Below are 13,304 nucleotides of genomic sequence, written 5' to 3'. Positions count from 1 at the left end.
CGGGTTTGAAACTAAATGAGGGTGAGTAATTAATGACTGAGTTTAAAGTCTAGTATGATGAACAGAGGCATTGAAGAATGAGATATCAGGAAAACCTTGCTGTCCTGAAGGACAATAATTGGGAGGATTTGGACATGGGGGTCCTGTTATTTTACAGGCATGTTACTAAATGATTGCTGCATTGTCCAATAGTCGGCATAAAGATCTGTCATTCCCTTGCCAGAATAAAGCAGATTTTCAATGTTTCAGCCCATTGATCTGAACACTGTATTTCTTATCTTTGTGTGCACAGAACAAGAATATGAAACCCCCTGCTTCTTGAGGGAGGGTGAGTTAGAGAAAAAAGTCATTATAGTCATGACCACACAGCACATTAATTTAATGATTATCTTTCTGTCCTTTGTTTCTCAACAGTGAGCAGCTTTTAAAACAACTAAGGAAAGCTTCCTGAAAAGAGTTGGATGCCACATAAGGTGATGATACAGAAGCAGATCTTGGATGTAGCAATGTTTCATCAATCGTTGAGGTGCACCTGACCGTAGACCCTCTGCTTGGCAATAACGCAGGCCTTTTCTCATTATAAACACATTAGCACACTGCAGTCTGAGACAGGGAGAAAACTGATGACAATGTTTTAATGAGTTTTCTCAATTACAGACATGTTATTCCTCATCTTACACTCAAGGATAAATTGGACAGCAGAGAAGGAAAGGGAAATGTGAGAGTGGGGGTGTCCTATAATCAAAGCATCTGTTGACTCAGAAAGAGAGAGTGATTTAATAAAAGCAATTTCAAGGCCCTGTAGTCCAGTCTTCCCTTGCGTGTTACTGTTTGACAAGGAAATATCCAGGAAAAGATCAAGTTCACAATTTGATATCCCTATTCAACTTACTTCAGTGACTCTAGGGGTGTGGGTGAATCTCACAAAAAAAAAAAAAAAATTATATACTATCTCTAAAATATTTTAGGGATAGTATATAGGGATATATATTTTTGCCCTGCAACCTTATTTTCATGACAAATTCTAAATACCACGATTCCATAAAAACACCATAAATAACTAATTCTCATTACTGTGAAGCGAATAATAGTTTTACAGCTTTGAATGTATGCTTATACATATTTAATTTATGCTAATTTGATTTAAATTTTAATTTATGCTAATATAACTTAATTTTAAAAAATCATTTATATTACATTTTTTTTTTCCAACTTAAAATCTAATAGGAATCAACCCCAAAAATGTCTGGATGAATTCATAATGTTAGGAAAATCTGGTCACACTTTATTTTAAGGTCCAATTCTCGTCATTAACAAACCATTAACTATGACTTTTGCCTCAATAAACTCTTACTTTGCTGCTTATTAATATTTAGTAAGGTAGTTGTTAAGTGTAGATTTTGGGTAGGATTAAGGATGTAGAATATGATCATGTAGAATATGTGCTTTATAAGTACTAATAAACAGCCAATATGTTAATAATAGGCATGCTTATACGCAACTAGTTAACAGTGAGAATTAGTCCCTATACTAAAGTCTTACCGAAAATAATTTTACAAAGTAAATCAAATGAATTCTTCTAAAGCAGGTTTAATTTCTCTAAACAAAATATAATTTCTTATTTCTTTCTTCAGGGGTGAAACATCATGCAGAAATGTTGGGAATCAGATTTTACGACTAATGTCCTACAGGTTAGTCATCTATTTTGAATGTCTTTATGCTTAGCTGCCTATGACAAAAAAAAGTGGGCAATGCATTACAGAGTGCAGTCAATAAATCCTGCGGGCACCCATGTCTGTAACAGCAGGGTCAAAGGTCAGGGTCTCATACTGGGAAAGAACGATCTCTCTCGTGCTGTAATTTGCAGCCTCTCTCATTACTCACATGCCATAAAGTGGGTTACCGTGCCAACCTGTCTAATCCCAGCAACTCCGGCAGCTATTGAGCATGTATGATCATAGCTTCCCCATCACAAAGGCATCATGGGAAATACCAAAAATATAATGTTTGGAATGGCATATTAGCATACTACACTTACCAGTTCAGCCTTATCTATAATGTACACAGTATGTATATTTTTTTAACATCAACCACAAATTTTATTATTGTTGTTTTGACTAATTTAACGGCAACAAATTTAAACATATATAGTGCTGTCAAACGATTAATCGCGATTAATCACATTCAAAATGACATTTTTGTTTACATAATATATGTATGTGTGCTGTGTATATTTATTACATATATATAAATACACACACATGCATGTATATATTTCAGAAAAATGTTATGTTTATATACTAAATATATTTATTTTCGTGCTGCATATTTAGCATTATATTTAGCATTATACAGCACATATTTGTTTCACATGCAATTTTCAACAAAAAAGTAAGCTCTCTGCAGTATGCTAGTATTCCATTCTGAACACAGTTGGTGTGTAAAATCCAACTGTTCAGAGCACACTAACAACATCACCAGAACAAAGTCTAATATAGTCACACTTGGCTTATATTGATTTACACATTGATTTTCACAAAGGCAAAATGAGAATGAGATAAAGATGATGCACCATATCAAGATGTTAAATGGCACTATGCAGTAAAAGGAGACAGCAGGTCAGCAAAGATTGGGAGGAAAAACAAGTGAAATGCGTTTTGAAGTGTAGCCCTCACAAACATTCAAAATCTCATTGAGGTTTCAGCGTAGCACAGCTGTCTGAAACATAAGAGAGAGGCTGGTTTGGAAAAGTAGGTCAGTCGGAGTCTGCTGAGCCAGTTTCAGGCTAAAGAACATCCAATCATTTCCAAAACACAAAAATCAATGCTTGTTTGAAGTTAAGCCAAAATGAAATGATTGTGTGTAATTCCTCTGTGGAAGCATGTCTGCATGGAATCTGCCGTTATCACAGGACCTGATAGAGCATGTTGTAATGCACAGTTACACTGTCTGTGAGATTAGAGCCCTTTTGCTGAGTTCAGCACCTTAAAGGATCAACCCGTAAAAGTAGATTACAGCTGCCTTAACGTATCTGTTCTCAGAAATGTTTTACTTCTATTCAGAATGCAAGATTGCTTTGGTGAGCAAAAAGTGTACAACAACATTGTATGGGACAGATTAAAGGGATAGATCACCAAAAAATGAAAACTGTCTTCATTTAATCACCCACATACATGACTTTCTTTATATGGGATGATCATGCTGTTCTTTTTATAAAATAAAATTGAATGGGGACTGATGAAATCAGACTCAAAAAACACCATAAAGTATTTCACACATACAACAGATTTTAGAGAAACAGGGAAATAGACACATTTAAGTCATTATTTACTGAAAAACATCTTAATTCTCCACATGTGTACAAAACAAAAATGTGTAGACACCAGGTTACACTAGGTTTGATGTCAAAAAATGGAAAGGCAAAATATATGGAAAGGTATATATAAATATATGGTATATATACATATATATATATATATATCACCAAGGTTTCATTAAATTGATCAATTAAAAATGTTACAAATGCATTCTATCACTATTTCTAGAAAAAATATTAAGATAATAGAAAGATTATTATGATAATACAATTAATTATTTGATAATAGATTGATAATAATAGGATGTTGATAATAAAAGTTTTTTGAGCAGCAAATGATGATTTCTCCTGTATTGGACAACAATCCAAGGAATTCTGAAGCATCATGTGATGCTGAATACTGGAAATAATGGCTGAAAATTCAGTGATGTCATCATAGGAATAATTACAATTTAAAATATATTCAAATAGAAATCGGTTAATGTGAATTATAATATTTCACAATATCACTGTTTTTACCTTGATCAAATGCAACTTTGTTGAGCGTAAGAGATTTATTTTAAAACAATAAAAATTATACAGAGCTCAAACTTTTCAAAAATTTTAATTTTTGGATGCACTGTTCCTTTAAATTTCTTCTACACTGTACAACACTGAACTTCCCCCGTAAATTAAATACTGCATGCGAGACTGGTCAAGTGTGCTGAGATCTGTCTTTATAATTAAATTTTCATGGATCTGTGTCCAGAAAATTCCCCATATTCACTCTCAATGCATTGCTGCCTTGTTATTTAGACTAAGAAGATTAGATTAAACTGCTGGCCAAAAGCTATGGTGAATGATTCCAACAGGGTCCCATTTTGAAACCTAAGCATATACTGTACAGTCATAATAACTTAGGTTTACTGTTAAATTAATATCAGAAAGCAATCACAGGCAGCTTTTGATGTTCCTTCTTTTTCTTTTGATTTTTCAGAATGAAATTCGAATCATACTGATCAATGAATCTATACTTTACAGCCAGAACAGCAAACAAAACAACATGACGTAGACTGCTGTTTTGTTAACGTCTCTGGATTGTATCGATGGATGACTCGATTTAAGTCAATGTCTGGTGGTTTTAAAGACGGTGGAATAAAGACTTGCCTTTGGCCCGCTGGTGAATGATGCAGGTCTGGACCAATTTTACCAGACACGGGTGTGATTTGAGCTGGTTATAATAAGAATGACCACCTGCTGATCGACAACAATGTCAGTGACTCTCTGATACACACAGTCATGGTGCTGCCTGCATCACAGCATAGAGAGAGAGAGAGTCTGAGACCTAAAAAAAAAGCTAATTAACCTTATTTCTTGGAAAAATGCCCTGTGGAAATGGGAGAGAGAGGTGGTGCAGGCCTCCAGGGAATGGGAGGGGAGGGTGAGTATGTGTTGTGCATGTGTCTGAGAGAAAGAGCAAAGAGAAAGGCCGCATGTAGGGGGCTGAGCTTCGAGCGGGGGAAACTGGTTTGAATTTCACACATCATTAACAAATACATAATTTAACTACAGATGTGGAGAACTGAAGCTGTAGGACACCACAGAGAACATAAGAAAAGAGACAGGCTGTGTGTGTGTTTATAGTACCTCATTTACATTTAGTGCATCCATATATTACGTAGATACTAAAAAGAAGTACATTTGGATAGTAAAATATAAAGCTAGAAGTCTCACCAAGGCTGCATTTATTTGATCAAAAACACAATAAAAAGAGTCATATTATGAAATATTAAAAAAATTGAAAACAACAATTTTCTATGTTATTATATCTTAAAATGTAATTTATTCCTGTGATGCAAAGCTGAATTTTCAGCATCATTACTCCAGTCTTCAGTGTCACATGATCCAATAGAAATCATTCTAATATGTTGATTTGCTGCACAAAAAAAAATTCTTATTACTTTTAATGTAGAGAAATTTACTGTAGTAGCATTTACTGCTTAGTATTTTTGTGGAAACCGTAATTTTTCAGGATTTTTGATGAATCAAAAGTTCAAACTAACTCCATTTGTTTGAAATAGAAATCTTTTTGTAACATTTATATGATATTTTTGATAAATATAATCTGTCCTTGCTTATTACAATTCTTAATTTGTTTCAGAAATTGTAAATGGTAGTGTACTTATATGCAAGCCTATTCTAAAAGGTAGGAAGCAATCACATTTTGCTTTTATCTCATTTTGGTCAAGCTTTTTTTCTTTTCGTCAAGCTGTAAATTGCATTTTATCACTTGCAATGTGTTGCAGTGAACTTTGCATAGTTAGTCAAAGTGGTGGAGAAAGCAGGAGAAATTATGACGATATTTATGCTTGTATGCTTTATGCTTATACATTCTATATTGATAAGTACTGATAAAAAGTTAAATCTAAATAAATTCTAGGAAAAGATGATTATTTTACCCAATATTTGTGTGTGCTGTATATTTTAGGCACATTCAAATATTATGCTGTTAGCTTAGCTACATGCTAATGTAATACAACATGAGTCGAGTCTCACGTTTATGTGTTATAATTGCTGCCTATGAAGGGTGTTCCAAATCAGTCATTTAAGAAGTTTAATTTCAGTTAGAAGGCCGGTGCCTATGTAGGCAATAGAGCAATTTAGCCAACTAGGTTTCAAAACAGAGCCATTGTGTTTGCTTGAATGTGAATGTTGATCCTACTGTTAAAAGCCTGATTAATACTTTTCTTCAAATGAAGCCTAAGTCATTCTTTAGTTGATGAGTTTAAATTTCTCCTCATGTTTCATTGACTACATCCCCCAATAAAAAGCTCAATCTGAGTTTGACAGCAGTTGAATGTTTAATGCGACCGGCCCCTTGCTGTTTGTCCTCCTCTTGCACTCAGCCTGACGCCGGGGAACAACATTAGTGCCACACTGTTTCCCTCTGAATTATAAATGGGGCCTTTTGGGCTGGAGAAATATTTCTCTTTATGATTAAAGTCTTAAAGTGTAGCCTGGGGCCGTTTGTGTTGGCAACCACTACTGATGTCGTCTGTCTGTTTGTCTGTCTGTCTGTCTGTCTGTCAGTCACTCTCTCTAGCTCTTGAATAATAGCAGCAGGCCCGTTTGGGGTGGTGCATGTCATTTTCCCTGATGTGAGAGCATGGGGGTGTAAATTGTGTTGTAGGGGTTAGAGTGGCAGGGTCACCCCTGCTGGGTTGCTCTATGCTGCGTCCTCCCTACTGATGACCTGCACAGCTATTTTAAACAAGGACATTACAAGGCAGCAGCAGAGAGGTCTATGAGCCATTTGTGGAAAAAATAACACGTGTTACAATGTAGAAACAAAGTTTTGATAACACATAGAAAAGGAAATGGGATTAGATGCCCTCAAGGTAAAAGTTACAAAGAATATAGGTTGTTTTTTTACCATTTCATTCCCTCGCTAAAGGCATGGCAAATATATACTGTTCACACCACCAATTTCAACACAACAATTTCATTAAATATATGATAGTGTGGGGAGATTGCATTGAGGATTTAGTGTTTTTTTTTTTTTTTTGGTGGGTTATATTTTCAGCTGTGGTACTTCAAAGCAGAAGAGGTTATAAGACTGAAGAAACTGTTTTCAGAAATGGTTTTGGCGTGCTGACAGTGTACTTCTAACTGTTAAACTGTCAGCATGGTAAAACCAAATACATAAATAGTGCCTCTAAATTCACCATCTTAAAAGCACAGTGTTTTGTCATATCTACCTCCTAAGATTTAAAATATCCTTCAATGGAAACTGTGATTCTTTACTGGTATTATACATTTACATTTATGCATGTGGTGGACACTTTTATCCAAATGATTTAATCGGTTTGTGCATTACCTGGTAATCGAACCCATGACATTGGTGTTGCTAGTGCCATGCTCTAATGTGTTATACTAGATTTAATTTACTAATATTATTAAAATGTCAAAATTACAATGACTCACTTTCTAAAATAAAACAGTGTTGTTGGTGAAAAGTCTCACCAAGTAGCTTCCTCTCTCTTAAATCAGACACTTGAGCTGGTTTGTCCTGTTTTGACGGTTCTGAGGGCAATTGCTTCTGACATTGTTTGTTGTGAAGAGAGAAATGTCAGAGACTATAAGAGATTAATGTAATTTCTTGAGAGCCCTGAATTTTTATTAAGTCATTATTTTAATTTTGTTTTATACATTTATACATGCTTGAAAATAAATATTCCAAAAGTATTTTCACAGTGATGCCATAGAGGATGCATTTTTAGGTTCCTTTCAGTGATAATTTTTTCTTATTATATATATATATATATAAAGTATTTTCACAGTGATGCCAAGCTACGGCCCTGACACCAATCTAAAGAACCTTTTTGTTAATTTGAAAGGTTTTTTTTATGTTGTTAATGTTACATGTATGTATCTAAAGAACCTTTTTCCACTATAAACGCCTTTTGTTCAGTGGAAAGATTAAAATTCTGTCAGTTACAAGAATGCACTCACCCTGCATGTACACATGCTGAATGTTTTGTATACAAGACATTCAAACTTTGGAACACAAATTATAAGAAATTAATTATTTAAAAAAAAAAAAAGATCCCTGCATTTACATGTGAAAAACAGTATGTGTCAGCAAGTTCCTGGTAAAAAGTGAGTCCATTGAAACGAATCATTTAAACGGTTGATTCATCAGGAACGAACTAGTCCATGTGATGCTCAGGACGCAAAACCGTAATTTGGTACAAAGCTGGAAAAATTTTGTTGTAGTAGCGCAAAAATGACATATATTCTAAAATCAAGTCCTCTTAATCCTCATTGTCTGCGACCTGTTGTAATATATATTGTGGAGAGTATTTCACCAATTTTTTTCACAGACGGCATTCTTTGTGTGTCCTTGATTTACCTATTCTGGATAAATATGTAAATTTCAGTTGTATCTTCAATTTGTGTCATTCTAAATGCAGGGTCAGACAGAATCGCACAGAAAGAACGCAAATGCTCTGATTTCATCAAAAAAAAATTATGATATTTCGCAGACGATATATGTTCCGAAGATGAACAAAGGTCTTTTGGGTTTGTGCAAAACGACTTGGGGGTCAAAGTTCATTAACCACCATGCAACGATGCAGTTATTTAGCTTACCTCATGCTTTCGAAGGTGAACTATCTTGTCGAGATTTTTGTACTGCTTGGTCAAGCACCAGGCAACACAGCTTAGCCTTTTAAAGCGTAAATTCTCAGGGGTTCAATTCATTTCAATAATAGTTTTTCAGAAATGAATTGGTGTTCGTTTTCAAAGCGTGTGTGCTGCACCACTAACGCCTGTTGTAATTTGATGTACACTCTTTCTTCTGATTTTAATCTTGTTTTAAAATGCTGCCCATGAGGTACTGAATGTAGGTTCCAGGGTGCGTTTTTTTAGACTTTATCAGACTAAAATAATGAGCCTAGAATGTAGCGAAGTACAATACTTCAAACAAAATCTCTGATGTAAAAGTAAAATACAGATTTTCCTTTTAGTGTAAACTAGAAGTCCTACATAAGCAGGAATGTAACTGAGCCCGGGCCAGCTGCCTGCGCAATACCGTGAGGCCATTACTGTCTATCCAGGCTAAGTTCTGCTGGCTTCGAGCCCTGCAGTGCAGATTGGAGTACCGCAAAGCTTTTTCTCTGCCAGGCAATATTTTATCTTTCTCTCTCCCTGTGAGTTTTAGAGCTCAGCTACTTTCCTAGCTTGCAGCGATTGATGATCTTGTCAGTGTTTCAGGGCGTTTTCTCATTCATTAGTGTGTTGTGTAGCGTGGGTGGTGGAATGGACCGATGTGTAAGCATGTAGGGGGAGCGTTCTGGTCAATTACACCCATGCAACACAAATGAAGACAAAAACCGAATCTCTTTCTCTGTCTCAGCATGGTCGCATCCATCCTCCAGCTATTAGTGATGTCAACCCGAAAGCATCTGTTTTATGCTAATGAAACTAAATTTCATTTATTTCACTGAGTTTTATTCCACAAGAGAAGATGTCTATCACCGCATAACTTGTGTTTCAGCACAGGAAAGGCGTGAAATGCCGGGATTCCCTGTGCAAATGAAATGCGGGAGAATTGCGTGAATGTTCCCCAAGTGTGAGCGAACACGACTCCCATGGATATAATTTGAAAAGGCGTAATATACAAGAAGCTATTAAAAAACTAATATCCATGTCAAATGTGCTTTTTTATTGCATTCCTGAAATATTAACTCCATACCTAAAAGGTCTTTATGAACCCTCATGGCATAATTTGATATTTCTCTTTAGCTTAAGAAAAGGGATGCCAATATTGGGTGTTTCTGAAACACCCCTCTATCACTTATCTGTCAGGGCTTTATTAGGTTTGGGACCCAACAAACCACTACTGGGACTACAAAGTTACCCCTGCGAAATCCAATTACTACGGCCATGGCACTTTAGTAAATTAGACAAATTGGGAAAAAGAAGAGGTCCTTTGGTAGGTCACATTGTCGGGTCATAGGGCAGATAGCATTGGTTGTTTCAGAAAAGAGTGCACTCGATAATCAAAATCAAACCATGCCTGGAACGTGAATCAACACACATTAGTCTCTGGTGTAAGTGCTCCCAATGGAGAATTCCAACCACTCTAAACTCTGATGCCTATTTTCTATGTGTGTCTATAGACGAAGCACACAAGGGTTATAGTGCTGTGTTATTAAACTCTGGCTATCAGCCTCCGCAGACTGCGGGAGAGAAACACAGAGCGAGAGTAACCCTGGACCTCAATTACGCCTCTGAGGATGTCTGCAGTGGGGAAATACCACCATCATCTACTGCATCACGTGAGCACGGCAGTATGGGTATGTGGTGAGGGGGCGGGGGCGGGGTGAACGACACACATTCATTCAGTCTAGACTAAAGCAACCTAGACTGTAACACTTAAATTTGTGCTTAACTTAAAATCACTTAAAATCATTTTGGCATTTTAAAACCATAGGCTATCTGTGTGGCAAATATATTTTGAACGAATGCTGTTTTCAAGAAAGACAGAAATAAAGATGATAGCAAGGGCTGTGTAGTGATAAAAGGAGGAATACTTGAACCCATTAGTGTAAAAATCACAACAGCCATTACATGCACTTATTGTACACTTAAATTTCTGTATATGTATATATGTCATAAGCACATGCACATTCTTTTCTGAAAATACTGGAGATGTTCGCTCATGCATTTTTGTAATTGTGGTCAGTATCTTGACCAGCTAACTTCTCATTTATGTTCTTAATAGAAAAGCACAAGAACAATTTGCAAAAAGTATGCAATGATGAAGAGTCCAAAATATGCTTGACCTTTCTGTCTGAATCTAAAATCTTACAGAATCACATTTATATGAATAGGTGTTTAAATGACACTCACATAATTGGAATGTGATCAAATTCTAATTAATATTCATGTGCATATGAATGCAGTCATTATAGTGGAAGCATCTTTTCATTTACTCAGAATAATGCTTGATCTTATATGAGTTTTTCAATGGCAAGAACCTTTAGCCCCTCCCACTCTTGAATATTTGGTACCCTTAGTCATGCAGGTCTAAAGGGACAACTGTGAGTTTGTGTAATTGGAACAGATATTAAATTCATCAAATAGCTCTTTCCTCAAACAAGCAGCAACACATCTGAGAACAGCACTGAAACATTGAAGCCACATGTCACTATACTGCAAAGAGAATCTTCATTGCCTGGTTATGTCTGCAATGAATGCTTTGAGACAGCATTTTAAAACCTAATTCATGCATATTGTGTGAGACAAATGGCAAATTGCTTAGGATTAACCTAAACTGCTTATGATTGCAGGTACCAATTTGAATGCAAGCAGAATGCAGTCAGTCACACTATATGTGCATCATAATTATGCTTAGCAGAGACGAAATTTGCCAGTGAAAGATACTCTGCAGCTTATTGTGTATGTGAGTGTGTGAGCAAATGCTTCACTGCTAACTGTGTGATTTACAGTGAAGCCGGGGTGGGCATAAGACAGGTCATAAACCAAGGAGGCATTTGAGGCCAACGGCTACAGATTCTGCTCATTAGATCTGTTTTGTAAAACCTCCCACAGTCATTAATCACCGCCCAGAAAGATGCCCACTGCTGCCACACCCAGAGCTTGCTTTTCCATGACAGGAGATTGTTCACCTGAAACCTGCGCTGGAGTGTATTTGCATAAAATGAGCCAGGCTTTATCATGGTTAACTTCACCTGCATTTTAAACGTGGTTGGAAAATGGAGTCATTGCATGTACGAACTCCTTTATGGAAACTTTTGAGTATGCGTAACTTCCACTGCAAAGTGAAAGCCGCCTTGAGTATGCGTAACTTCCACTGCAAAGTGAAAGCCGCCTACTTTCAACAAATTATATTAAATTGATTTCCATAAGCCTGTATCATTGCTAATATAGTACAGGTTTGCATTATTAGTTGGGAACCTAACAATAATTGATGATGACCTTCTTCAAAAACTGGGAACTGACAGAAGCTACACAGTGCCAAGATTAGAATTATGAATACAGTATTACATTTACTTGCTTAAAGCAACATCAAACGTAAACCTGGTTTTACATTGTTAAAAACAATTCAACTTTAAACCTTCAGTACCGTGACTGTCTTAACTATAATCAAATGAAATTTAAAGTATTGAAATTAAAGTATAATCAAATTGGATGTACGAGTAATTTCAACAAATTATATTAAATTGATTTTAAAAACTGGGTTGAATCTTGTATAACTGAAAAAAATGAAATTTGTTATTTTATATAATTATATTTGTTATTAAGTATTTGGATGAGTTAAAATAATTACAATGGACTTATTAAGTATTTGGATGAGTTAAAATAATGGAAATACAATGTTAACATGACTTATTGATCATTTTCTAGTGTATTTTTTTTTATTATTATTTTAATGCTGACATTGTTGAACTGTAGTGTTTTGAATTGCCTTATAATAATCACTCAAAAATGTATGCCAGTCATATCTGACTCATTGTACACGTCATACCTCAATGGGCACGGCTCCATAGTAACACCTTAAACCTGAGCTTAGGCTAATGCAAGATCTATATATAGTCCTAAGCCTATAAAAACATGACAATCATCTTTTATCAAGGTGTCTTGCAAAAGCATGTGATCTAAAGCACAATGCACCTCACATAATGCCAATGACCCAATGCACACTGCATGAATGTGAGACTTCAGATCACCAAGTCTGAGAATCCTCAATGCACCAACAAGCACTAACGCCCAACGCACATTGACAAACAGGAGGGGTCCTGAAGAGCAGCCCCACCCCCACCGTCATTAATATAAGTGAGAGTCGAATTCATTTCGATTTTACAAATACCTTCGGTTGCATAGTTGTGGTCCCGAAGGAAGCTGTTGTTAATTTTGCGGCTGTCACTCTCCTCCTCCATTTATGATTCCGTTATATGGGATTGTTGAAGTAGACACGCAGGAATTCATCGTGGACCCTGAACATCAGCAGGCGGTTTGCGGATCCATCGCGGTTTCTGTCGCCTCTCTCATGAACGTGACGGATGATCTGATGCCCGGGGTGATACAACTGGAGCTCGACTGTCAAGAAAAATCCCTCAGCAATTCATACTTGAGAAGCAGGTCTTAAACAGGTGCACTAGCGAATCCGTTTAGAAGATCTCCTGTCTTGAAAGGCTGAACGGAGAACGAATTCGCAGAGCTGTAAGGAGCCCTAGTACCCTGGTAAACGAAGTGCGCTTAATATGGTAAACTAGGGCAGGATTTCCACCTTCTGAGCCGAGGAGGCGGGGTTATGCGTCAAGCGCTTGAGCCGTCCACCTCTCTCTCTCTCTCTCTCTCTCTCTCTCTCTCTCTCTCTCTCTCTCTCTCTCTGCTGAGGACACAGTCTATGTACTTTCATAGGGTTCTAGAAGTTCTGCCCATTCACAGAGGCGCTGTCCAGTGCTGAAATCACAGCACG

General features: G+C 36.5%; 1 protein-coding gene across 2 annotated transcripts in view; it reads right to left on the bottom strand.

Annotated features, from left to right (window-relative positions):
* LOC109084642 (serine/threonine-protein phosphatase 2A 55 kDa regulatory subunit B beta isoform-like) overlaps positions 1-13,304 on the bottom strand; it is a 50,462-nt gene that overhangs the window by 14,380 nt on the left and 22,778 nt on the right. Inside the window, exon 1 of one of the 2 annotated variants that reach the window (XM_019099308.2) lies at positions 12,693-13,130. The exons of the other annotated variant lie outside the window; for it this stretch is intronic. Coding sequence (XP_018954853.1) covers positions 12,693-12,762 — 70 coding nt within the window. The 5' untranslated portion in view covers positions 12,763-13,130. Of the gene's footprint in view, positions 1-12,692; positions 13,131-13,304 lie in introns of those variants that run through there. 2 annotated transcript variants of the gene reach the window in all.

The sequence above is a fragment of the Cyprinus carpio genome, chromosome B14 (assembly GCF_018340385.1).
Source record: "Cyprinus carpio isolate SPL01 chromosome B14, ASM1834038v1, whole genome shotgun sequence".
Taxonomy (NCBI): Eukaryota; Metazoa; Chordata; class Actinopteri; order Cypriniformes; family Cyprinidae; genus Cyprinus; species Cyprinus carpio.
Note: the sequence above shows the minus strand (reverse complement) of the source record. Positions and strands in the feature narration are given on the sequence as shown.